This window comes from Conger conger, chromosome 1 (genome assembly GCF_963514075.1).
Source record: "Conger conger chromosome 1, fConCon1.1, whole genome shotgun sequence".
In the NCBI taxonomy this organism is placed as follows: Eukaryota; Metazoa; Chordata; class Actinopteri; order Anguilliformes; family Congridae; genus Conger; species Conger conger.
The window spans coordinates 17,100,867-17,128,226 of NC_083760.1; the positions used below are offsets into that span (position 1 = coordinate 17,100,867).

The 27,360-nt window shown below is 44.6% G+C and overlaps 2 protein-coding genes across 2 annotated transcripts; both read left to right on the top strand.

Moving 5' to 3' along the window:
• The first annotated feature begins 972 nt into the window (after window positions 1-972).
• On the top strand, window positions 973-5,483 carry sertad4 (SERTA domain containing 4). Its single transcript, XM_061216054.1, has 4 exons — window positions 973-1,187; window positions 2,445-2,535; window positions 2,662-2,777; window positions 2,889-5,483. Exon 4 carries the CDS (start codon window positions 2,934-2,936, stop codon window positions 3,276-3,278), a length of 345 nt encoding a protein of 114 aa, XP_061072038.1. The 5' UTR covers window positions 973-1,187; window positions 2,445-2,535; window positions 2,662-2,777; window positions 2,889-2,933; the 3' UTR covers window positions 3,279-5,483.
• Window positions 5,484-6,684: 1,201 nt separating this feature from the next.
• sgpp1b (sphingosine-1-phosphate phosphatase 1b) lies at window positions 6,685-27,313 on the top strand. The gene is made up of 3 exons (XM_061216966.1): window positions 6,685-7,857; window positions 14,111-14,200; window positions 26,442-27,313. Exons 1-3 carry the CDS (start codon window positions 6,991-6,993, stop codon window positions 26,991-26,993), a joined length of 1,509 nt encoding a protein of 502 aa, XP_061072950.1. The 5' UTR covers window positions 6,685-6,990; the 3' UTR covers window positions 26,994-27,313.
• The last annotated feature ends 47 nt before the right edge of the window (window positions 27,314-27,360 follow it).

Consider the following 27,360-nt stretch of genomic DNA (forward strand, 5'->3'; position numbering starts at 1 on the left):
TATGAAATGTATGCATGCCAAATATTAATGTACATATTTCTGTAAGTTTAAAAATATATATATTTTCTATAGCATGCCAGTTTTACAGCTTCCTGACCTGTATAAGAAGTGCCTGCAGTATATGTAAGAACAGTTTGTAGAGTGTAATTGTTGTAAGAAAATGAGATAAGCATGTATTGTCAATGATGTTTACTATTCCTGTCTGATGCTGAGTGCATGGACCAGTACAGTTACAATGTCTGTATAAACAGTGCCTGCACTGTGCATGCCAAAAGGATGTGGCAGAACATGTTTTGTACTTATTTTTGTCTTACAATAAATTGTGATTCTTGTTTTGATACTGCCGTTGCCTTGGTTTCTTGGATCCTCATTTTGTGCATTTCATGTCTCCCTTTTGCCAAATTTGGTTGCTGAACGATTCTCCTTCATAATAACGCAGGCCATATGCTCCTATGAAAATGATTTTAATTGTAAAAGAAAACGGTTTGTATGGTGTAAACAGCAAATCCAGTGGTGCGCCAATACAACACATGGCAATGAGAGCAAGCTCTTTGGATGACAAAACGTCGACTTCCACATTTAACCTTGTGTCAAATGTGTGTGCTTTGCAAAATTACAGAATGTGGATGCTTCCAACTTGACTAACAGGTTTCTTAAAGTACATTACAAATTATGCGGGTTTAGTCGAGAGCAGCTACATAAGACTGTGCGCAAATATTTCATTTAAATCAAACATTCTTATCTTCCCCTGTGTGTGTCTAATCCAGCGAATACAAAAATGACGAAACCTAGCACCAAATAGGGAGGATGCTGAAATAATGGAGCGTCATCATCGCCTAGCGACTCTCCTAGCAACAAGAAACATCTGCTTCTGCGAGGACCAATAAGGTTGCAGAAAGAACTGTGCTGTTGCTTGTTGCACAAAAAGGGATATTTTAAGACCAAGGAGTGTTGCGTGTTCCGAGGGGCTTATTAAGGCAGCGATACAACGTCAGGGTGTAAAAGGCAAACTTCAGTCAGTAGAGAGCGGAGACAATTGGACCAAGAACCAAAGGGATTAATGTCACCGCAAAGAACGTTTTCACACTGGACGGCAACAGACCTGAGCTGACTGATTTAACAGCGTATTACATCTGATTAATCTACATTTAGTCTCAAAGTGAATCATCTCTGACCATTATCAAAAGGTATTTATTCTCGTTGTCTTATTGTGATAAAACTGTAGACTATTGCATTTATTTATTTCTCACAATATAATACAAATGTAAAATGCTAAACTCCTATATATCTTTGGATAGCGTCTTTCTAATTTAATGTGCAGTTAGTGTTTTATTTCCATCTGCAACTTGCAGAACTTGGCTTTCACATTAATATATCTGAACATTGCCACGCTCAAGTGCTACAGTGTGACCTGTTCGCGGGAATAATGTATCATGACTTTACTAGCCTAGATGCCGACATATAGGCATCGTTTCAACTTGCATTAGGTCGCGAACTAATGTGGGAAAAAGCCAAGAAGAGATTAAAGTGCAGTTCTCAGAAGGCATGAATTTAGTGCCCCAGTCATTATATACGCATTCCGCACAGCCAGATGAATTGCTTGTAATAGCTGTCATCGCGGAGGAGGCAGAACAATAAACTCCAAGGTCCAGCTCAGTCAATTAACGAGCCACAGAGCACCTTTATGAATTCCCTCAAGGCAATATCTTCATTATTAATGATATAAACAGACACCTTCCCTTTTCTGGAAAGGTAACAATAATAACCTTGCCTAAAATTAATTGAGAGATAGATTTTCTAACTTCTCACTCTTTAAAGAAGAGATGTCAAGAGATGGGGAGAGATAGTTGGTCAACCAGTTGAGAGGGGAGGATTACACAGTTAAATTCTGCCTTTTAGAAGTGATGAGGGGTTTCAGCACATCACCTCTGGTCTGAAGTGATGTGTGCCATTTCCATATGAAACATGCCCCATGAAAAAGCATCAACTCTAAGTAATGGTTTCAAAGCAGAAGTAAATTATTATTATTGTAATAAAATGAGTTTAGTACTCCATATGACTAATGGTGAATGCACTGACAATATACCCGTATACAAAATGAAAATAAATAAAATATTCACTGCACCTGGATCATTTCAAGGGTTTTTAAAATAGTCTAGCAAGCGCTTACTTTCTATTTTGGCCACACTTCTTGATAAGAGGGATATATTTCACTGTTTATGTTGTCAGAGATTTCTCATTGTCAGTGGATTAGAGATGAAAAATAAAACATGTTGACCAGCACTATAAAAGCAGATGCATGTTGTTCAGCATAGAGCTCAATGACACCTGCTTTTAGTCATTAGGTAGGCTTCTCATTCTTGCATAATGCTGTAAGCTCCTGCAGCCTCATTGATGCAACTGCCAATGGTGGTTTTGAGCATCTGTGCTCTTTTCTCCTGTAGAAACTCGTGAAGGCAATGTGTGAAGCACAGAAGGAGGCTCAGAGGAAACCAGGCAGAGTGTTCATCTGGGGCTGATCCCTGCCATTATCAGGTACCGCGGACGCTGTCATTTTCACTCCTAACTGGTCAAACAGGTGACTCCGGTCAAATCAAACAGTGGAGTCGGTATCGACCACGTGACACCTTTATTTACAAAATGTCCTCTGTGTGCTGACAGCCGATTCCCTCCAAGAAAGACCAAATCGATCAACAACGTCGAAAGTCGCTTACTTCAAGAGGAAATATGCGGAAGAGGAGGATGTACAGAGAGACATTCACGGCTATTTCCAGAGAGTAAGAGACGCTTTCCTCCGAGAGCAATGTGTGCTTATCAGACGGGGCTGTTCAGACGTTGTGCGCTGACATAATGATGCATACTCTGTTATTTCTTGTGCGTCTTCCCAGCACCTGATACTGCCAGAAGACCGCAGCTGCATCCTCAAACTCTCCATGGAGAAGCTGAGGTTCCTGGAGGACCCGGAGGCATACCTGCGGCGCTCTGTGCTCATCAACAACCTGCTGCGGAAGATTCACCACGAGGAGGAGGAGATGGAGGAAGGGCGGGGGGCCTGCGAGCGGGGGCCCAGCCAGAGCCTGCTGTACTCGGACAGAAAGAGGCTGAAGCTGGTGGTGGCGGACTGCTGCTCCCAGACCTTTGGGTATGAGGAGATACAGCACTACCATGTCGTGCCCTACAGCTCCACCAGCTACCTTTACCGGCTGGGCAGCTACCCCACTGGCATGCCTGACCACAGCGCTAAAGTCCTGGTCTATAAACTGGATGATAACGGGTGAGCGGGTTTCTTGCTACCGACACATGGAAAGAAACAGATACTCACCCACACACCTGCACACGATAAAGCAACATTTAGTCACAGCCTGAGATCGCTGCAGCGTGGGCTGCCTCATTGAGTGCCTGTGCTGGCAGCGGCTCCGCAATCTGAAACGGTTGTTCATATCGGGCTGAAAAGACATTTATGGTCTGAATGTACAGTAACAGTACAAAGCAACAGCTTGTTTTAAAAGGACACATTGATATTGAAGATTCACTGCCATGGAATATCTGAATAATAAACAACTTATAACCAGACTGTTTTAGAACCAGTATCATTTTCAGGGATACTTTTTTTCAGTGTAGTTATTCAAATCATGCTATAGCATTAATGTACTTGTTTGAGAACAACTGAAATGCCTAAATTATCATAGCTATAAATCACAATTTTGATGTTTCCGAGTAAAGTGTCGTTGTATACAATCACATTCTTTCTGTGTACCCAATTGTGAAAAGCCATATTTGTGTTGCAGAATAAATTATATTTCAGACAAAGTCTTCTATTTAAAATACTTTGGAACTATGAAAGAATATCGTATATATTAAATACTTTGAATCTGTGAGCAAGAAGACATAAGCCAGATGATAAAAACATTCACAGGAACATCTTTCAGAAGTGTACATTTTTACATTGCAGGAAACATTTTAATTGTAGTTTAGTTTTTTGAACAGGAGCAGCACAAGATATATAAACCATGAACTTGAGGAGGTAAAACAGCAGTAAAAGCCACCTATTAAGCCAGCATATGTTCAGTCGAAGATTTTTTTCGTGTTGATGTCTCTAGTGTGGAACTGAAGCAGAATTATTTTGGAAATGTCACCATGGTAGAGGCAAACTCATTCACACTCTTACTAATGGCATTGTACTGCCCTCTACTGGTAACAGTTTATAGGTGAGTTTGTATTTTCATTGTAGATTTGCACTACAGGAATAGCTGGTAAAACTACTCTGTTCCTGCTGTACAAATGGCACAGGCTAATTTCTGAGGTTAAATTTGTCACATTGTTTTTCTTTACTTCTGATTACTGTCTGTCACCATCCCTAAATGTTTCTGTCTTCTGGATTCATATAATATTTTGTTAGTCCAGCTGTATATTTGCATATTGAAAAGCCACATAATTTATGTATATGTATGGCCACTCAGTGAACTTGACTATCTTCAATATTACTAACTTCACAGTGAAGCAGGCTTCTAAGCATGTTCTCCGCAAATACTTTTTTGTTATTTGCAAAAAACTGATGTGCATCATTTCTTAACCAGTGCATGTAAGGTCACAGGCCTTGAGATAGAAGAGTGTATCTTGCAGTTGTGTGTTTAATCTCTTGCAGAGTCAAACCAAAGACTTAAAAATGGTATTTGTTGACTCTTTACCTGTGCAGCAATTTAAAGGAGAATAAAACTCAAATCCACATTGGTCTTGGTCATAGTGACTACAGATAGACAGACCAGCTAGGCACAGGCTGCAGGGACCTGCCTCTCCACTCACAGGGGAATACTTCTTAGGAAAAGCTGCTATAGTGTTGTTGTGATGGACTTCTCATGTCTACACTTTGAAGCCAGAACAGTCTCAGATCTTTAGTCCAAGTCTCGGAATTCTGATTTTGTTTCATTTATATGCTGTATGCTCTGTGCTGTGTCATTTGTTGAAAGATTGCTTGTTCCTGCCAAAATCAATTTTGATATAAGTTTGTGGATTGTTTTTTAAAAATTTGAGAAATGGATACAATAATGTATGATTGTTTAGCATTATATGGTCATAAATCAAAGATAGCTTAATTGCATATATGTGGAATAAAAAGAAAACAATAATGCCATATTTAAATACCTGTGCCGCCAACAATTTTTCTGTACAGAGTGTCAAAGTCATTGTTATTTTGATATGTCCATGTCATTCTAATCAGTTTTCTGAAAAGTGACTCAAAAGTGCTATGAAATGACTCATTCGGTAATTATACAGTTGGTAATATTTTTCTGAATTGAAAAGTAGATGCAAAATATTTTACTCTATGAAATTATTTTTTGAAGACAATAACTGTTCAATATTTCTTCAAAATATTCTTCTTAAAAATAATGTTATTTTGGCAAATGTATTGAAAAAGTAGCATCAATGATCTGCCTTATTTTCAAGGATGTTTACTATCAAATAAAAATGTAAAACATTAAAAATGGCCTTTTGTGTTTTTTTCAGGAGCAGAACTGTTAAAATACTGCACTCACTGGACAAACTAGCCAGGGAATAACCCACAAAAGTGAATGTACATGTTTATAATCTAATAAAATTATTATTCGTTTTTTGATGCATGTTATTCCATATTTGAACTGAGGGGGGAACCATTGCCCAGTCAACCATTTCCCCTCAAGGTTCAATCGTAATCTACATTTTCGTTAGCTACGGCAGATATCTAGTGTGTTTGTTCTAAGACTTTTGTTTGCTTTTTTGCAATTGCAATTATATGTCTCTCAGATTAGTTGAATTTTACTTTTAACAGAACTGTGTTAATTTTATTCAACCTGTGATATAATGAATATTTAACATCAATCACATCAACCATGTAAAGCCCTGGAAACCCAACTTCAGCTGTGATCTATGATTAAGCTCCAAATTAAGCCATTATCACTTTTGTATATGGGGAAAGTGGGCCCTTGACCTCTTAGATCTCTCTCACATTTGACACCCATAATGTAAGCTTGGAGCATAGCCATTGGTATACTTTGAAGGAAAAAGAAACACAAACCATCATCTAGAAAATTAGGGACAAAGTGTCAATTTTCACTCCACTTTAGGTCTACCCACCTCTACTTTCAAGACCAACAGTTAACCATAAATTGTTAAAACAATATCTTGGTGTCATTATTAACATAAATACTATACCATGTGGCATGTTTGACTTTGACTTAATCCTTTGCATTAATTAAGATGGAAAATTAATTATTTCACTACTTTTTTAGATTTTGCTCAAATGTGCTCCTTTGTCATCTTGTGTGCTTGTGTCTATAGACTTGTTTTCTTTTTGTTTGATCTTTTTTTCCTTCTTTTGTCGCATACACTATTAAGCACACAGTTTTAGAACACTGTTGTTGTGGTTTGTAATATGAACATCTGGAGGAGCCTAATATTGGCTTCAGTTCTGTGAATTTACCACGTGTGATAGTGCACACAAATGAGCTCAAATCGGAATCAGTGCGGCGAGTGCGCGCGTGGTTGACACACATGGGGTTGACATTGAAATCGATTAAGCGCAAGCGCAGTAGTTCAATTCCGAGCGGGTATTCTGATCGTCCGTTCGTCGGCTATACGTGCGCGTCCCCGTCTGCTTTCCTCGCGGTCGCGGAGCTGTCAGTTAACTTACCGGATATTAGTGAAAGAAATAGCAGAGTGCGAAGCGACGGAGTACAAGCCTTGATCTCCGATTTTTAAAACTGAAGTTATACTGGATTCTGCATATGGAAATTACTTCATTGATATTTGTACGGTGAATGGATTGGGTGATCTGAGTTATATATTTTTTTCTTGTTATTTTCAGTGCAAACTATTTTGCAGTAAACTAAGCTCAGCCCGCGTTAGAGGTAGCTAGCTTGCACATCGTAGCTAGTTTGAGAACCCTTGCTCGTTAGCTAAGTGAGCTCAACTTGTGTTCGACGAGGCACTGCGATCGTGTTTTAATACTTTAACATGGGTCTAATAAATATGGCAAGTAATGTGAAATCAAGCTTTACGCAGCTCTGCAAAAATCTGCAAGACCCACATCATGTAGCGAGGTTTCAGAAGATTTGCGGTGTGAATGGGACATTTTCTGGGATTTCAAAAGAAAGTAAGTCTGAACAGGAACAGCTTTACAACGGAACCGGCATTAAGCGCTGCCAGGGTGAAAGTGACAATCATGACATTTACGCTGGTAAAGATAAAGTTACCGACGGACACCGGCAAAGAAAACCCACCACGACGGGCACCCGTGTGGAGCAGGATGGCTGTAAAAACGGCATGCCGAACGGAACAGGTCTGACTATCGGAGCTGGCGGCGAGACTGGAGGATACACCGCGAACTCTTTCCATTCTGGTATCACCGGTGCATCCCAGTCAGAAAACCCAAGTAACGGCTGCGGTCTGGACCGCATTTCAGATAAGGATACCGAGAGTCGGAACGAGGATTCCAAATACGGGAACACAGTAAAACCCACGCGCAAGAACTCACTGACTGGTGATATTGGGCAGGCATTCTTAATCGAGAATAAGTTTTTGTATTACCTGTTCTCTTTCGGAACCGAACTGGGGAATGAACTCTTCTACATCACTTTTTTCCCTTTCATAATTTGGAATGTTGACACCTTTGTGGGTCGGAGGCTGATTATCGTCTGGGTTTGGGTCATGTACCTGGGCCAGTGCACCAAAGACGTCATCCGGTGGTCTCGTCCGGCCTCGCCGCCCGTGGTCAAAGTGGAGATGTTCTACAACTCGGAGTATAGCATGCCCTCAACGCACGCCATGTCAGGCACTGCTATACCGTTTGAGATATTACTACTTACTTACACTCGATGGGAGGTAAAGTTATCACGTTTTTAAACTAAAGAAAAGCCACTAACTACTGGCAAATGCTTGACTAAATTGTATATTGGATTATAGTTTAAACTTGTGAAACAAATTGATTGCAGGTTTAGTTTAGTACTGATATATATATATATATATATATATATATATATATATATATATATATATATATATATATATTCCACATTTAAGTGTTAATATGTCCATGCAATTTGTCAATGAGTCATTCCAAACACATTTCAGCTTTCAGAGCTGAATCCTTTTATTTGCTTATAATGTGATATTAAATAGAGCACTGAACTGAACACAAAGCAGGCAAAGCAAAAATTTATACTCGAATACTCCATCTTTTTTCAGCCAGTAGAAAACGTTTTCCAGTACCTTTCTGGAACAAACAAACACACACACACACACACAGGCACACAGGCACACTGTCCTGTGGCACAGAAAGCGCCTAAGGGCATAGTATCTAAGCATTACTTGCGCAGTGTGCCTCATTTGGATATCCAGAAGACAGGGCAATCACTGCACCTGCCACCAGAGTGCAAGTGATGTGGGAATCTGTCCCAGTAGGTTAGGTTGTGAAATAAACAGAATATAGTGAGAGCTGCCTTTGGAATAGTGTAAGCTGCTTCCACCAGTAGTTTACATCTGTTCAATGGTAGTTGTTCTCCTGAGAAATGTGGCTGGTGACTATGGTTGCTTATTGACTATCTCAGACACTAAAACCCTTTGATTGATGTGAATTGGACCAATAATTATAGAGAAAACGACAAATAACTGCACAACATCCCTGTGTTCACTTAGCTCACGATGGTCCGAACACCCTGCCCGGCTCTCAGTCTCTTAGCTTCCCACCACAATGTCACAGTGGAGCTTCATTGGAAAGTCATTTCTTTGTTATTTATCAAGAAAGTTGCACTGTTCGGAACATGGTGAGCTAACTTGGCGTCCAGAACGCAGTGAGTTTAAGCTACAACAACCTAATGCACAATACTCTGCCTTGACTTTTGATCAATTAAAAATAAGGGACTTAACTTTTGAGAAAAAGGCATGTCATCATTGTAATTTTAGCCACCTGACACATGTGAGATAAGCAAATCTCTACCCCCTGCTTTTAAACTCTTCATTCAAGTACCTCATTATCCTTTCAGAATAGGCTAGGGTGGATTTCCTGGTGGTTGTTTGGGTAGTTATTATATCAGCCTGAACTGGGGCCTGATGAGGCTTAATTGCGCCTTTGTGTTGACACCCTTCGAGTGTGACAACAGAAGTACAGGAACCACTTTTTACAGAAAGTTCCCTTTTTCCTCTGAGCTGTCTGTGGGTACTGACCAGCAGGAAGTACTTTCCAGAATCATCTCTGCTGAGGCAATGTCTCGACCACTGTCGTCATTTTATGAGAAGTGGATCCACTCTGTGTGCCAAATGATGTAATAAAGGGGAACGGAAGAACGTCCAGGGTTGCTGTAAAGTTGGAGATCGTCCAGTCCCCGGTTCTGTCTGCTTATGTCATATTTCTGAGTAAATTATTTTTAAAAGATCACTTCAGTCGTGTGTCTAGGCTGTGCTGCTTGGTTACCAGGGATACTTGTGTGCATGCGATGCCCTCGGCATGTCCGATCGTATCTCAGGCCCTTTCGATTGTGCAGTGAAGTGTGGACTCAGTGAAAGAGATTAGACTAATTAGCCTGTTTGCTGGGTAAGTTTGTCCTGATAAACTCCCTTTCATTACTTGCACACGTTTCTGTGTGACCGATGCCCTCTTTAATGCTTTGGCAATAAAGACTGACCTAGGTGACCTGGAAGGCGGCAGTGTTATACATTTGAGTAGCCCCCTATAAGACCCCTGTAGCCAAGATTACTGGGGTACAATGTAGCCTGAGAAAAAGGAAACACACCCCGCTCTTCCCTTGTCAAACCTTCATTGTCTTACCCTCCCGCAGTCCCCTTGGCTTGTTTATTTTGTCGTTTGGTTCCTGTACTGCGTCTCTCCGGAAACAGGAATTCCACAGCAGTGACAGGCCTGTGCAGGAATTTCGGGTCCATGGCAGGCTGAAAGCCCCCCCGCTCCCACCTGCTTTGTACTGTAACTGAACACAGATGTTTATGCAGGGAATTGAGAGGAGTAGGCCATGTTTCAAATAGTTTGTGGACATTATACCATGGGAAGCCCATTGAAACCACAGTTATTACAATTGGGCCCATAATTCAGCCTTTAATTTATTGCAGTTTTGGTTTGTAATCAGCATGTTTGCTTTTCCTACTGTTTTTGGACAGATGTAACAAAAAAAGCATGTTGCTAATGGAGCCTTCCATTCTGCCTGGGTCCTCGTCCTCTTGCAGGTTGTTTGAAGGGTGCAGGGATTTGGGGCTGGCAGTGAAAATGATCCCCCCCCATTACTCTTGGACTAGGGCGGCCGTCACAGGCCTTTGATGGAAAGAGGTGCTCAGCTGTGACGTTTTGATTACGGCAAGGTGACTGAAAGGTGACGGCTGATAGCGTTTACCACCACTGATGTTATCACCTCTGTACACAGTCAAGAACCTTCGAGATTTACACAGCCTTCTAACTTTAATGCCCTTAACCTGTATTAGCCCCCATTGTTTTTAGTTGTTCATTGGGACAGTGTATGAAACGCTTATGCTGGTCCTGTTCAAACCAGGCACAAAGAAACAGCTGCTCTTAGGTGAAAACATAAGGTGGTGTCCGCCACTTTTCTCTTGAATAATTTAATGACACATTTCTTTTGAATAGGTTCAGTGTGTTTTCATTTTTATTCCATCGTCATCAACCTGGAAATTGATATGGACGTACAGTTAAGCTGACAATGGCTGTTTTTCTTTGTTTTATTGATGTCAAGTAACTTGAGACAGAATATCCTGGAGATGCTCTGCAGCATTTTCTCGTCACTGAATTCTGCTCAAAAGCACAGTGGCAGCAAACTTCTGTGGGTTTCATGAAAATATGTGTCCCACTATTCTTGGTCTTGGAAATCTTGCACAATCCCTTTCTGTCAGCTAATGTTCAAGGGAAGCCTACTCCCAGTGGGCCACTTACTGAAACATTTCACAATTACTTTGCTGTCAAAAGAAATGTGTGAACAGCAGAATCCACTCATTGCTAGACCTCTACTGAAGTGTAGAATGTCAGGGTCCCCACAAGGATGTGTCCCCAAGTTCAGGCACTGTAACCGTCTCCCACATAAATGAGAATAGTGCTTTGCCTCCTGTGTGTTTGGAAAGGACAGGGCCCTTCTTTCTCTTTTCTTCCAGTTCACACAACCCTTTTATGACGCAGTCATGTTTCATTCTGAACTTGTTTGTTGAATCTTCTCACTCTTCCGCTCATACCTTTTCACTTGTATTCTTTCTGGGTGAGTTTGCAAAGGGCGGCGTATTAGTTCAGGTGAGGTTGACTGAGTTACTTGTGCTCGACACCTCTCCCCTCATCTCGTGTCCCCAATGGACTGACTTCACCACCCTGCGATAGCCCCGGGAGGTGAGAGTTCCGGAGCCACTGCGTGAGCGCTCATTAACCAAGTTCACGATCTCTTCAGGAAACACAAGCTGGCCCTGGGCCAAGTGCCTATCCCTGCTGGACTGCATTTTTACCAACGGCTTTGCAGAGCCGGTCCTAATCCCGCTCGGCATGAAGCTGCAAGCAAACCGCGGTCTCCTAAAAGGCCGCTGGAGGTTGGATGCAGTGACCACAGCGTAGCTCTTTAGCGCGGGAAGCCTGCCAAATTAGCCTGCAGCCCTCTGTGAGGATGCTCGCAGATAGCTAAGGTGTTTCCGTAGATGAGTTCCTGTTGAGATGAGTAAGGAGACGGTTATGTCGAAAGTGCGATACTGAATAGGCGTTTCCCGCCCACCCCTGTTCCCCACTGACAATAACCAAATAAGGGTTTGACGCGGCTGACTGTAGGCTAACAGGCTGCCCTGCTTTTCCCTGCGAGCTCGCTGTGTTCTAATCCACGAGCACAATGCAGCCTCCCCCGCGTGTTTTCCCCCCGCCGCTCCAGGGTAAACCTTTGACCCCACTGGCCTGCCTAGATTGAGGCCACAGCGCCTGGGACCGGCACAGGGCACGGAAACCAGCTCTGCAGTCGAAGAAAGCGCTCGTCCGTGAAATTGTTTTAGAACAGAAACACGAACAACGGTCTTGGGCGCTCGCCAAAGCTACATCTAGCGGTAGACAGATCGCTGGTGTATTCCTCTTGGTTTATCTCAGCTGTAGATGCTGAATCACGCTGAATGTTTGGTAGAATGCAGTCTCTGAGACGCAGGGTGTCTCCGTCAAGAGGTGGGGGGAACACTCCCAGGGAGATGGAGGGTCAAAGGGACTGGTGAAAAGAAATTGGAGCTAAACTCCCAACACTGAAGCCATAGCGAAAAGAGCGGAACAAAAGGCTTTCAGACAGCTGGCAAACATCAGCAGTCATGGTGCTTTGCGTCCCACTCGCCCAATCACTGGCCTGGGCCAAGCTGGCCTCTGTCTGGTCCAGAAGGAAAAAGACGCCACGTTGAGTAGGAGTCTGAATTTGTGTGTCTGTAGTCAGAATGCACTTTAGCCTGACTAACCTCATTAAAGTTTTTCCACAGGGTACCAGAAAGCTGCAGAAACTCTTCTTTTGTTTCTGGGAAGCCTGAGAGACAAGTGTGTCCTTATATCCTGAGCCACAGTGTTTTATGGCTGTTCAACCCCTTTCATATGGAGGCCATGGGGAAAGACATTGGGTTGTAAAAGACACCTCCTCTCTCTGTACCCCAGCGAGGATGTTCAGGGCACTGTCCTCATTAAACAGTGTAATCACTCACCCTTGGTTGACTGGATCTGACCTAAATGATCAGTGGGTGTGAGTGGGAAGCTACAGCAGGTTCCCAGGAGACCCTCCCCCTCACACAACCCCCATGCACTGGCCCCTGGCCTCAGTCCCGCTCAGGGAGAGGTCCTCAATCTTGGCTGTGATTGGTGGATGGTTTGGATGGAGGGGTCACAGGGTCAGTGTGGATGGATGTGGGTAGAATCCGGTGAAGATGTCTGGATTTAGTGTCTGGTGTGGATGGTTGACCGAGCAGGTTTGACGTGCATCTCTGTGAATGGACGCCAGTGTGGATGGTTGATTGAGCAGGTTTAACGCGTATGTCTGTGAATGGACCAGTGCGAATGATTGCGTAAAAGAGGAAATCACGGGCTGGTCAGTGCAGATGGCAGGGTGAGGAGGGACTACCTTTGAGAGGGTTAGCTGGTTTTGTACCCCCCACTAACACATTTCCATCTGTCACTGCAGCTCAGGAAGAAAGCAACACCAGGGAGCATGCGCAGTCCTGCTAAGGGGAGGGCAGAGGAGTATACAGGGCTTTTTATCTGGGATTTAGGATTAACTCGGGGCTTGTGGTCTCCAGGGAACAGGGAACAGAAACTCCAACCACGAGGCATTTATCTCTGCGTTGTAGTGACAAAATAAAATAAAAAATCTGTGACAGTGGTTGCTTCATGTCTATGGCATGGGTGCTAATGGCAGACAATCCCTGGTTTGTATATTGAATACTGGCACAGAGTATGTAGCTACTTATAGCTAACAAGCAGTCTCTTATGTGTTCCATGAAACGCTGTGAAGCAAATGATGTTTGCAGCAAATTCATTTAACATCTTTACCAGGTTTTTATGTTGTAGTTAATACTCCTTTCATACAGTGAGTGTGTCAGTGAGAGAGAGAGAGAGAGAGTGTGTGTGAAACAGAGCCACACTGTGCATAACTATGCATGTTGTGTTAAATCAAATCATATTTTTGAACACCTGTTTGCACATGCCCTTTGAAGGTTCATCCTAAACGTTTATCTAATTGTACACCCTAAGAATATAAAAATATAGTCGGCTGAGAACTGCCTATTCAGCACCATCTAGGCGTGCCATTTATCTACCAGACAGAGAATCTCCAGCACGCATATAAATCCATAGAGCATACAGAAATCCGTGACATTAGTAATCCTTCACAGTAATACAGAAATCCCTGACTGGAATATGAGCACAGTTCAGCGGTGCAGTGGTTGCTGGCAGAAGATGAATGACCAAACTTGCAGCTGTGTGGGACACATATGAGGCTAGCAAAATACATATTAGCTGTGCTCTGTGGTCCACGTAATTTGCCAGCAGCAGAACCGTAGCCAAGTAACCACATTTCCCTCTCTCCATCTGTTCTCTCTGCCCTGTCCCTCCATCCTCTCTCTTTTCTCTACACAGTACCCCTTCTCGCTGGGCCTGGTGCTGTCCTTCAGCTGGTGCCTCCTGGTCTGCCTGAGCCGGATCTACATGGGCATGCACTCCATCCTGGTGAGTCAGCGTCTCCTCCACCCTCATTAACCCTCCACACCCGGGGCTGAGATCCCAGCGTCGCCCTGGAGACCGAGGGAGTAGAGGGCAACCCCGTCCACCATTTTAAATAAGCTCTTTCTCAGTCTGGGGAGCGGGGGTAGGGCTCACGTTGTCCATCGCTGTCAAATTACAGGGCTTAATTGAGGCAAATATGTGGCCTCTGAAGACCAGAGTGGCTTCTTCTTAAAGGCGGATTGGACTGTAGCCAGTGAGCAGCCACAGGGGCTGGTAGGAGTAATGGGTCCAGCGTTCCCCACCTGACCAGAGCCTTCCTGGCAGTTGGGACGGTGGCTAATGAAATGAGGCCAGTATGGGCGGTCTGGGAGGGCTAGGATAGGGGTCTGATTTGGAGCCTCGAGCTGTGCTGGTGGTCCAGTGATGACATGCCTGTCAGCACTCAGAGCTGGCTGGAGCCTCTCTAACGGTGTTCCAGTCAGAACTCCCCAACAGGCACGCATCACTGTTTCCCTCTGAACTCAGGACAGTGAACACTACAGAATTAACCATCTGAAGAGTGGGCTTTTTGGAATGTTTTCTTTTTCTTCAAGTCAGTGTTCTAGATCGCGATTTCTTTCCATTATCAGTAGTGATCTGATTAATGATTTTACACCGTAAGTGTGAAAACTGACCAGCCTGAAAAATGAAGCAATGAGAGAAATGTCTGATTAAATGACTTAATTACGTAATTTCTTCGAGTTTTGTAGACTTCAAATGACCTGAGTATGAAACGTTGAATATCATTTCACATTGTGACTTTTGAATACATGGACGGATACGTGGCTTGTTTGCCATACGGATGTGGCTTGACTTTCAGCCAGCCACTGTTGCTCTCACTCTCGCTTGTGGAGCTGTTGCAGAACATTTCTTGGTACAAGTGCAACACAGACACACCCCCACACTGCCCCTCGCTGTCCTCGGCGTGTGCGTTTGTGGGGCAAGTAAACACAGCCCGATCACCTGACAGACTGGGTGGGCTCCTCTGAACACTTACAGAGTAGAAGCTTGCCTTTGCTCATGCTCTGCAGGGCTCGAAAGGGCTCCCATTTCAGGAGCATTTGCTCCTGAAAATGGATGTGCGCTAACTGGGAGAATAATCATTAGCATAGAGCCCTGCTCTGTTCAGGTAGAATTTGCAGTGAGAAGGGGAGTAGAGTGTTTATCCCTCTCAGGCTAAACTCAGTTTCTGCTGCCGACCTGTGTGTCTGGCCCTGCCAACAGTCAATTATAGGATATTTGCCTTAACCTCATTTCACCAGCCCTGATGTGCCCCTTTTCATGTAAGTGTCTAAACTGAGTTAAATGGCTGGAAAACCTGGTAAACTACTGGCTCTTGGGGAACGTTTTGGCCGTGCCTGCTGAAAAGCAAGTCGGATCAATAGCCTCCTGCCTTGTTGAGGTACAGTAATGTTTTTTTTAGAAATGACGCCACATTGAAATGAACAACAATAGGAGCTGATTGCTAGCGGCCTGGAGTCACAGCGCAGACAGTTTCATGTGAACCAAGACGAGCTCCCCCACAGTGCAGCAGTCAAACAGCCCTTTGTGTTTGTTACTGTAAGTCGCCGCCTCCGTGAGCTTATTCCATAAAAGGAAGCTTAGAGGAAAGAAGATTTCAAGTTAAATTTGCAGTGGGATTATAGCGCAAAAGGGTAGAGCGGAGGTACATTTTCGTTCTTTAAGGATGAAATTTCCCAAATATACCCTGATGTGACAGCACTACTGAAAGAGCTTGTCGGTGTAATGAGGTTCAGCATTGCAGCCCTTAAATTTGAATGGATACCTGTATTTCCATAATACAGGAACTCGTAATTGAGTGCACTGCAACTGAACCCACAGTTACAGATTTGGGGGAATCTGGGCCGACAGGCTGCTCAAGTCTTCCAGTAATTATGCCCTGCCACTGTTGGAATGTCTTAAAACCGCTGTCACTCAAAAAACTGTTGGTTTAACACCCTCTCTTTACCTAGGAGCCAGTCAGTCAGTCTGGAGGCCAATCAGTAGCACAAATTGTTCAGTTAATTAACCTGGAGAAAAGAAAATCAGGGCTGGATCTGGATTTGAGGGATTTGATTATCTGCATGATCTACCACACCGTGCCACCCGTTGACCACTAGTGCTGTAAAGGCATAAAGCACTTCCTTTATCTCTGGGGCCCATAAACCCACTGTGCTTGTAAACCTGTCCAGCTGGTAAATTCAGTTAATTCAGTATCGTTACTTCTGTCCAGCAAGGCTGTTAACAGCACAGGACCTTGCATGTGAAGTACTGGTGCTATATACAATTAGCATTAAAATGCTCTGTCGCTGACTAAGCAGTTTTGTCGCTTGCGCAAGAACTGGCCTGCAGCCTGTGGTGACACAATGAAGTCATACCCAAATTTCAGAAAAACCACCTTTGCCTTTGAACCTGTGGGAATGTCCTGAAGCATTAACTTAATTCTGGCTGTTTAGCCTAAAGGTTAAATGGAAGAAGATTATCAACAGTGTTAGTCCAGTGTATATTTTGGGCATGGTGCTCTAATATTTAGCATGCTAGCTTTTTTTCTTATTCTCTTATTTTCTCTTTGGCTGTACAGGACAAACAAACAGATTATTTAACTGAGTGGTTATTTGTTGACAGTGGCACTAAAGTCAATGGTGAACATTGAACAGGCATTTCAAAACCTTTTGATATGCTTTTGATGGGCGGTGAAGAGAAATTACCCTCACTTGCAGAACCTGCCGTGCTACACTTCTTATTGAAATTTCGAAGTTAAAAATTAATTTCAGGCTGCACAATTTTACCAAGAGCCATTGCAAACATATAGTCAAAAGTACAAGGATAGTTAAAATGGCTGAATTACCTTTAACATATTATTAAAAAAAATAGGTAAGTCGACAGGGTTTAAGGTGAGTTGAGACATCTTTGATGTAAACACAGGACCCCAGCAAGGTTAAAAAAATAATAATAATAAAAAAAAATCCTGCATAGTATTCTATACACAATAACTTGTACTGAATTGTGTGTGCTGTAACTTGTACTTATGGCTGACACTGTGTCAGCCAGGTTCCCAGACGTCCAGGGTGGAGCTCTGTTATTCCCCTGGGGGTTGTCTGGCTGCTATGGTCATGTTGGATGAGCTCATTGGGTAGGTGTGTGAATGTGGCTGAGGCGCGTTGACCCACAGCGCAGCGTGCAGAGCACTCGCTCAATACGGCTGATCCCCAGCCGCTGCTGAATCAGCAGGGCCGGTGACCTCAGTGACCTGCGCTGCTCGTGCCCCGGTCCCGGTCGCTCGCCCCGCGCGCTTCACATCCCCCCCCTCCCCCCTGGCTCCCGCTATCGACCGCGGGCTGGCCCGGGCCGAGCGTGACGCCACGGGCCCTTATCTGCTCCAGCCCGCTTCTGCCTGCTCGGAAACCGCCGAGCCTCCAGGGTCCTCCAGCTGTGACCCTCAGGAGTGAGGGCTGGCTGCAGCGATGGCTGCTTCCTGCCCGCTGAGTTAGTGCAGCTGCAGCATCCAGCCCTGACCAGAGGACCTGCACTCAACCCCCTCCCTACCCCCTCCCAACAACCCCACCCCCCCTTCACTCCTTCCTTTCCACTCCAAACGCTCTCTCACCCCCCCCACCCAAACTCCCCACTCCCCCTCTCTCCTCCTCACTCTACCATCCCCACTCTCCCTAAACTCCTTCCTTCCTACTCCAAACACTCCATTCCCGATTCTCCTCCCCAGCTCCTCCCTACCCCCTCCCAGCTCCCCCCTCACATCTCCTCAGGATGATGTTACATAAACGTATGCAACATTGTAGAGCGGTGCCAGGGTGAGCCGTCTGCACCGACAGGGCCGTGTGGAGCTGCCTGTGACCGCAGAGTCTAGTCTCAGAGAGAGTGACTTCACTGGCTGAGACGGGCACACTTCTTTCTACATCCGAGATCATTTCAGTTTTGCTACATCTCAATTCTGGTACTCCCACCCTGAGGTCACAGGCTAAGTATGTGACTAAGATGGGATTTCGATACAATGGAAATTGTTGTTGTGTAACAGTGATTGTACAGTGTTTTTTCCAGTTTTAATGAGCAGTTACTTGGCTCTGCAGGTCAGTATCAAACAAGAGCACAGACTGATAGATAGTGTTCTGTTTACTTTGGGCACCTCCGCTAACAGCCATTCACATTTTGATTTTACCATCTGGAAGGCCTCCTTTGCAGCACCCAATACCCCTGAAATGGCCCTCACAACACCACCTGTTTGTCTATGCCTTATTCTGCTGAAGTTTCTTCTGCTTCACTGCAGACTTGCCCCCGTGATAGAAGAAGTGGAGCCTTGCTTGTCCAGCTAATAAGCCGTTAATGGGAGCCCTATTGGCGGTTAATGTTGTTTGTGTGAGAGACGGGCCTCTGTGCAACTCTGTTCTCCATGCTTCCCTTTCCCACTACACTGCAAAACGTCTGTCTTAACAAGTGTTTTAGTCTTGTAATGAGACCTAAAATCGTATTTCTCGGAAATAGAACATATTAGCTTGTTTTACGTGATGAGTCAACTTGTCTTACTACTTTGACAAATTAGGCGAAGAGTCTCACCTTGTTGGCAATATTTCAGTCTTTTTTTTTTTCGGGAAAGGGTAATAGAAATACGACACTTGTAGAAACTGACTCATGTTTTGGTTTTTGTAGCACTCTTTCTGCTCCCTGAAACAGAAACAGCACGGCTCCTTCGCTCTGTGCTTTAGACGGTTATGCCGTTCATCGCTAAGGTGTTTGCTCGTAATCTTCATTTCCGTGTAACCGACTTTCTCAAAGTTTGGTTGTGGAGTTTTCTAGCAAACTTAATATGCGCTACGTAAAACAACGCTCGTCTGTGACAGGTAGTGCCTAACCCTGTTTTTAAGGCTTTGATCCAGTACATTGTTTTGGTCATTCTTTAGCATTGAAAAATAGGAACACGTTGTCTTTGTACTAATGAAGGCAGATAATAGATCCGGTTAGGCAATAATCTGCTGCCATAGGGACGTGTTTATGCTTCTAAATGACTAGGTGGCCAGATCATGAAACTGATCGACAAACAAAATGGTGCACAATATGGCAGCTGCAGTAAAAACATAACCTCTGTAGAGCTAATGTTTATTTTATCATTAAACCATAAAAGCTGAGCCTGTACTGATAACAGCCATTTTGTGCGGTCTTTACGCCAGTGTGAAGTGATGGCTTTGGCTTCATTGCAGTAATTTAGAAAGGCTTGTGCTGTGGGCGACACAGAGCGCAGGCTGGCTAGACAGAGCGAAGGTTTGTGTGGTGGAGAGGAGGGGGGCGGGCGTTCCGTTTGTCGCAAGCTGTACCAGCCGAAAGCTGAAACTGCAGTAAACCACAAGTTTACTGCAAGTGGAGAAGTATGGGCCTATAATTGCAACTATGTAAATAAAATAAAAGGTCAATTTCATTCAGTTGACCCATGTGCAAGTGCGAAGAGTCTTCCCTGCAATAATAGCTTTGCGGTACAGTAATAAGTCTGTGTTTGTTTTTCTATTTATTTTTTTTAATGACAGGACGTGCTTAGGGAAATGTGGCCTATTTAGCATGAAATTAAAATGGAAGTAAACATATCATTTGAGGGCTATCTCAGAGCCTATAGTTCAAAGGGGCATTGAGTAGGCCTTGTGTGTCTAGCACGTGCTTTGAAGCCAGGCATTATTGCAGTGTTTGAGAGTTGCTGAGCAGAGCACATGACACTCGGTCCCACTGGTTAATAAATAAAAGGTCTGGGTGTGATCTGATCTGATACGGACGGAGTGGTGTGTCAGCATGGCCAAGTGGTTTGGTAGGTCAGTGATTGCAGGTGTACATTACCATACATGCACCCACACGCATACTCTCCCCCACACTCTCTCTCTCTATCTCACACACACACACACACACACACACACACGCATGCACGCACACGCATACTCTCCCGCACACTCTGTCTCTCGCTCTCTCTCTCTCTCTCACACACACACACACACACACACACACACACGCATGTACGCACACGCATACTCTCCCGCACACTCTGTCTCTCGCTCTCTCTCTCTCTCACACACACACACACACACACACACACACACACTCATATACACGCACACGCATGCGTAGACACACGCACATTCAGTATATACTGATACAGACACGCACACATACAAGCACAGACACACACACACACACACACGCACACACAGAAAGTCTCACCTCAGGATTCAGGACTCTCAACCTTAACCCAGTTAAAGGGGTTAGGAGTGAGATCCAAAGTCTCCCAGCGCAGGGCGTGTGGACTGGGGCCTGAGGACAGGGGGCAGTGACTGAGTACAGTGGGATGTAGTTGTGGAGAGTGACGGCCTGGCAGAGGCAGTGGTCTGTGTGTCTCGGATTCGTGCCCTGTGCCATTCGCGGAAACTCTCGCCAAACAGTGAAGTACTCCTGGGTTCTCACACCTCTGAAATCCAAACATAGTGTACAGCCCCAAGCCTGGAGAACCAGTTTTTCTTTATCTCTCTCTTTTTTTCTTTAATTTGCATGTTTTTTTTTTTTTTTTTTGCAAGGATACACAGCAGCAATGCACATGCAGGTTCAAGCGCAAGCACGTGCAAAGTAAGCACATGGACTCCCCTCCCCCAAACACACACCCACACAAGCACACACACACACACACACACACACAGGCATATGGTCTGCACACAGGGCTGCTTTAACTAACAGCACTGTCTTGCTGTCATGCACATCCTGTGTGTGTGTTTATGCCCATGAGTCTTCATTCTCCCACAAATTTGGGGTCATTTTGGGTCTGCCTTGCGTTGCCTAAACCCCTTTGAAGTAAACATGACTTTATTACGGTAATTTCATTCGTGGTTTAATAATGATTGTTTAAGAATGTTTGACAAGAGAAGACATACGTTTCATTATGTAGCACCTATTGCAGTTTTGAATTGGGTTTGTAAGTCAAAGGTTGTTCGATTTCCAGCTGATCTTGTACCCTTGAGCAAGGTGCTTAACCTGAATTGCTTCAGTAAAAAGGATTGTGTGTAAAAAATGCACTTTGTGTAAGTAGCTCTGGATAAGATGCTAAAATTAAAGTGTGACGTAATGCATTGATCTTAATTAACAACTGAACTTGCCTGAGCAGCACCATGATAACACACCCTCGGACTAAAAAATAAATGAGGTTCCAGCACCTTTCTCAGTCCAACTGGGCTGTTTACTGTTGCTTTTAGTATTCAACAGGCTACTGTAAGAAGACAAGGCGAGTATCCAGCTTAATGTGTTGCTTGTTCGGTGAATGGTGAATGTGTATCCAGCTGTAACCAAGGTATTAGAGTTAAATGTAGGGAAATCCCCCCCTCCCCATTACTCAGGTATCAGGGAAGCAAGGTTCAGTGAGAGTGCTCGTATCTTGTAAACTTTGCCTCGAAATTACCACAAACTCAATTACTGCACTGCAAAACAGACAGAAAATAGTATTTAAAGTATTTTATTTACTTCGTATTTCTTTTAGTCTACGTTCTTGCTAAATAAGGCAAGAATATTGCCAATGAGGTAAGACAGTTTGACTCATTTCAAGATTTGACAACAAAATAAGAACATTTCTCAACCAAATCTCACCTCAAGCAAACTTAAACCAAGCTAACATTTTCTGCTTGAGAGAAGAAAAGTAGAAAGGGTTCACTCTCAAGCCTGTGTGCATAGAGACATGGACAGTCGCATTTTGCTGTGTGTTGGGTCTGGACTTGGAGTCAGTACAGAGCATGGCGTGCTTGTATACAGTTGGAATTTAATGGATTCCCATCTGGGCTAAATATAGTGCTGCAGTATAAATGCTTTACAAACACTGTTTGTGGGGCTGAAGACCTGCCAACTGGTATCTTTTTCCCCCCATCAAATGAAGTTAGAATCTGTGATGATGCACTTGCTGCATATTGGCTGCTATGTGATAAGGGGCCATTCTGTGGTGTACCAGAGAAATTGCCTTCATTTTATTTTATTTTTTTACAAATAAATGACAGCATTTGTAAGAAGCATGCAATCGCTGCTCCGTTTCCACAGATAATATTAAAGCAATTGGTCATGAGGCTGCGGATTTGAGAGGATGTTGCTCTCCGCAGTAATGCTCTGACAGTTCCCTGCGGCCAGAAACTATAGGATATGTATCGCATCTGTTCAGGATTACCCTGGCGCTGTGCTGAGTGCACTTTAACCCTTTGAAGAGTGGGGTTTTTGGAATATTCTAAATATTCTAAATTCCAAGTCAGTGTTCTAGTGTCCAAGTCGGAGTTCTAGAACTCCACTGACTACAGTTACCAGTACTGATTACATCAGCAAAAAGAACGTTGAGTTAAGAACATTCTAATCACACATTTGTGATCTTACACCTTACACCAAACACCGGTCCTAGTAACATGGCCTCCGGTCCCCTGCACTGTTGTTGACCTGATGATGTGTGGCCACCCCTGATCCTTGGTTGCTGGTCTACAGGCTGAAACATTTTCTGGAACCTCTGCCTTAAAGGGTTCATTGGAAGCAGGCCTCATATCAGAGGATGTCAGCCAAGCCAGTTGTTACATGCTGATTGATTCGGGTTGGTAAGGGAGTGGCAAGCCTGGCAGTTATAGCAGTTATAAAGTCCGCTGCAGGGTACCTTGCCTGTGTGAAAGTGACTGTTGACAGAATCGTGGGTGGGGTGGGGTGGGGGGTGATTTGTGGCTCCCTGGCCGAGGGCCCGCAGCTGTGTCGTGCACGGTGAGGAGCGGCGAGATGCCCTTGACAGTGTGGAGGAACGCAGAGCTAGGGGGAGAGGGAGCGGCTCCCTGAGAAACCAAGCAGCTCCGCTTCTCAAACGGTAACCCGCCCCCCCCCCCCCCAGGAGCGCACGGTCGCTTTGTCTCGGTGTCGTCATTAAAGCCTGTTTTTCAGTTCCACATTTCTCCTCAGTTTCTCCTCGATGTTGCAGTTTCACCCCCCGTCCCCCCACCCTGCCTGTTTTCACCGCCGGCAGCTCCTTCAGGACCCTCCCCCGCCCGCCCCACACAGGGACACGCTATCTCCACCGCTGTCAGCGCACTGCAAAAACCCCCAAAATAAGACTAAAAAAGTATTGTATTCAGTCTTATTTATATAACTTTTGTGCAAAAAAAAGAAAAGAAAATTCCAGTTGTTGAGCACAGTAACTTAAAGCAAGTTAATCTATTTCTCAATTTTGAGAAAAAAAATAAGATTTTAAGCCTCATTACAAGACTAAAACTCTTGTTGAGACAGCCTTTTTTTTAGTTTTTTGCAGTGCAGGGTTCTCTCGCAGACCTGTGTGCAAAACTATCTGTTCAAACAAGACCCTTTCCCCCCCACAAACACCACACCCCTGAATGGAGATATTGAGACACTCTGTTACTAGGTGTTAGAAGGTGCTGGCAGACGGGGAAGTGCTTCATCCCTGTCCCGGTGGTCAGTGGAGAAGCGCCCCGCCCGAACGCTCCGCGGTTTCGGTCTGGAGTCGCGTGTCCGCGGCTGTGGGCTCGTTCCGCTCCGGTTAGCTCCACACGGAGCAGAGCGCAGTCGCTGGCAGGGACGAGGCCTGAGGTTTGGTCTCTTCATCTCTCTGCGTTCCTGACCAAGCTTCTTTTCCACTCATTTTCACCCAGGAGCCTTTGTGTGTGTCCACGGTTTTAACAGGCCTTTGTTGAGCAGTGTCTTAACAGTGAAGTAGAATAAAGGAAAGGATTTGCACTCGGTCCAGGCTGGCTAACCCTGTTCCTGGAGATCTGCCGTCCTGTAGGTTTTCACTCCAACCCTATAGCACCCCTCATTCAACAGTTGTAGATCTCGTTGTGCTGCTATTTGGTAGAATCGGGCGTGCTGAATTACGGTTGAAAGGAAAAACCTCCATGATAACAGGGTTGGGCAGTCCTGCGGGAGATAATATGTTGATTTGCTTTACTGCAGTTGATTGGAAACGTATTGTGGTCTCAGTCATGAATCAGATTCAGAGACACTGTTTAATCTTGCTCTCGGCAGTTGGGCAGCTGCTTCTCGTGTGCATCTGGCCTAACTGTCAGCATGTGTGGCTCCAGCCTTTGAAGTACGGCAGATGTGAATCCCAGTGAACAGCACTGCTAGATGCATTTCTGTCTATATATGGGCACTTAACAGCACTGCTAGATGCATTTCTGTCTATATATGCCCACTGAACAGCACTGCTAGATGCATTTCTGTCTGTATGTGGGCACTGAACAGCACTGCTAGATGCATTTCTGTCTATATATGGGCACTGAACAGCACTGCTAGATGCATTTCTGTCTATATATGGGCACTGAACAGCACTGCTAGATGCATTTCTGTCTGTATGTAGGCACTGAACAGCACTGCTAGATGCATTTCTGTCTATTTATGGGCACTGAACAGCACTGCTAGATGCATTTCTGTCTATATATGGGCACTGAACAGCACTGCTAGATGCATTTCTGTCTATAGTTGGGCACTGAACAGCACTGCTAGATGCATTTCTGTCTATAGTTGGGCACTGAACAGCACTGCTAGATGCATTTCTGTCTATAGTTGGGCACTGAACAGCACTGCTAGATGCATTTCTGTGTATATGTGGGCAGGGAACAGCACTGCTAGATGCATTTCTGTGTCAAATTCAAAAAGGTACAAATGAATTAATTATATATTGCTAGTTTGGGGTACAATTTTATCTACATATACTGTAGGGTACCTTTTTAGGCACTTTTACATTTATTTCTGAGGGTGCATCCATTATTTTAGAAAATAACATCATGAGTCATGTATAGAAATGCTGAGCACTCCTGCTTGCCTGTAGTTGTAAGAGGAGGCCTCAGTAGCATTGAAAGGCAGGGGATTGTGGGGTAGCATTTGGCAGGAGGTTCAGTGACCAAAAAAGCTCAACTAGCTGGTGTGTCACGAGCAGCTGTGTTTAAGGTGACTTCAGCAGGGCTCTCTGGAGAATACAGATCATCAGCTAAGGGCAAGAGTGGGCATAGTCCTGGCCCACAATGCCCAGGTGTTAACTCAAAAGTATGAGGCAAAACAAGCAAGAGCAGATTGTTTGTCTGCTAATTTCAGCCTGGGGTGAGCACAGCTAGCCTCATAAAAAAACTGTAATGGCTATTAAGTGAGTTTGTTTTGATATTGCCATGTTTTTTTAATTACCTGTACATTTCCTGATGACTCATTATGTGCCTTTCGGCATATTCAAAATTCAAAACTGTTATGAGAAGAGAATTCATTTAGCCTGAGCGTGGGGAATTCGGTGAAGACACATCTCCCCCTCTGTCACACGGTCAGCCATGTTCACTGGTCTAATTCCCAGTTTACAGCAATGTCGACATGCAGGTATATCCTGTTGTGCCCATACGGATACCTTGATAACGGAGGAATGTCTGTTGTTCATTTCACTGACACATACCTAGAGTCAGTACCATAGTGTATGGGAGACAATGCTGCACAGTATCATTCAGAACTTAATGTAGTTTATGTTTTTACTGCAAGATACTATTGTTCACTGTTCTGTTCTGTATGTACTTTACATAGGTGCGTCTCTGTGTCATTGCAATTCTTCAGCAAGGAATTTGGGTTGCCTTTATTTTCTGTGGAGATTAGCCATGTGACCAGAGTAGATGGTGAAGATTAGTAAAGCATTTTGATGTAATCTACATCCAAACAAATGACTCTGGCGCATGTACAGAAATGAGTTTCGCTTGACTGAAACGTTCTATTGTCGCCCAAACGCAGATTGATTGTCCTCCGAAAAAGGTATAAATGTACCTATAAATACACTTAAAGTATAATGTCAAATGTCACTGCGACAAGCGATATCCATTGTATGTCATCAGTCTCAGCATTGCTCTTTTGCTGTCCTATAAACTGGTCTTAAGTGTACTATTATTATTTGACAAGGTCAATGCTCATTAATAACATCTCTGTAAATGCACCAGTTAGCCAGAGAGGCTAATTCTCACCTATTGGCCTTATAGGCATTATATGGAAATTGATCGGTGAGTTAATTTTATTTTGAATAAATGCAGCCGTTTCTAAAACTTAGAAGTGTATCTCTTTGTCAGCTGCCTGGTGGCATGGATTTAAACATCATATCAGGCCATCAAAAGGACACTATTTTTCGTTAGTTGAAAAGTAAAGCTTTCTTTTTTAAATAAAAAAACATATTTTTTGTCTTTGGCAGGACATCATCGCCGGCATCCTCTACAGCATCCTGATCCTGGTGGTGTTCCAGCCGGCTCTGGAGGTGATCGACAACTTCAACCAGACCTGCCAGTACGCCCCCCTCATCATCACCTCCCTGCACCTGGCCATGGGCCTCTTCTCCTTCACCCTGGACACCTGGAGCACCTCCCGGGGGGACACCGCCCAGATCCTGGGCTCCGGGGCCGGCATCGCCCTGGGCTTCCACCTCAACAACCGGCTGGGCCTGGTCCCCGACCCGCCCCTGTCCCAGCTGCCCCTGGCCGTGCCGGCCCTCAGCGCGGGCCTGGGGGGGCTGTGCCTGCTGAGGTTCGTCGTGGGCATGGCGGTGCTCCTCCTCACGCGAGCCGTGATGAAGGCCCTGACCATCCCGCTGGTGTGCCGTCTCACCGGAGTGCCCAGCCACGACGTGCGCAAGGCGCGGCAGCACATGGAGGTGGAGCTGCCGTACCGTTACATCGTCTACGGCACGGTGGGCTTCAACATCGTCTGCCTGGTCCCCCAGGTCTTCCGCTGGCTCCGCCTGCTCTGATAGCCGCCGTTAGTGCCCCCCCCCCCGCCTCCACCCTCCAAACCCAGCCTTGGGCTTCTGGAGAAAGAACACGACACCTTTGGGTGTGATTTCCACCCGAACTGTGTGCTTTAATGATTACTATTGTATTACTTCGATGACTCAAGTCTTAAATCTGTTTTTTTTGTTTTGTTTTGTTTTTTTTCCCCCTTCCTGATTTTGTTTTGTGCTGTCCTCAGGGCCTGGCTGTTAGACGTCCATGTGAGCAGAGTCATAGAAGGACGTCTGCGGTTGTGAGGGTGGTACAGGGGTTTGGTTAGAAGGAGTCTGTGCAGCACTTCCCTGTTCTGGCCTGGCTTGTTTTATGGTCCAGTCACCATCACACACA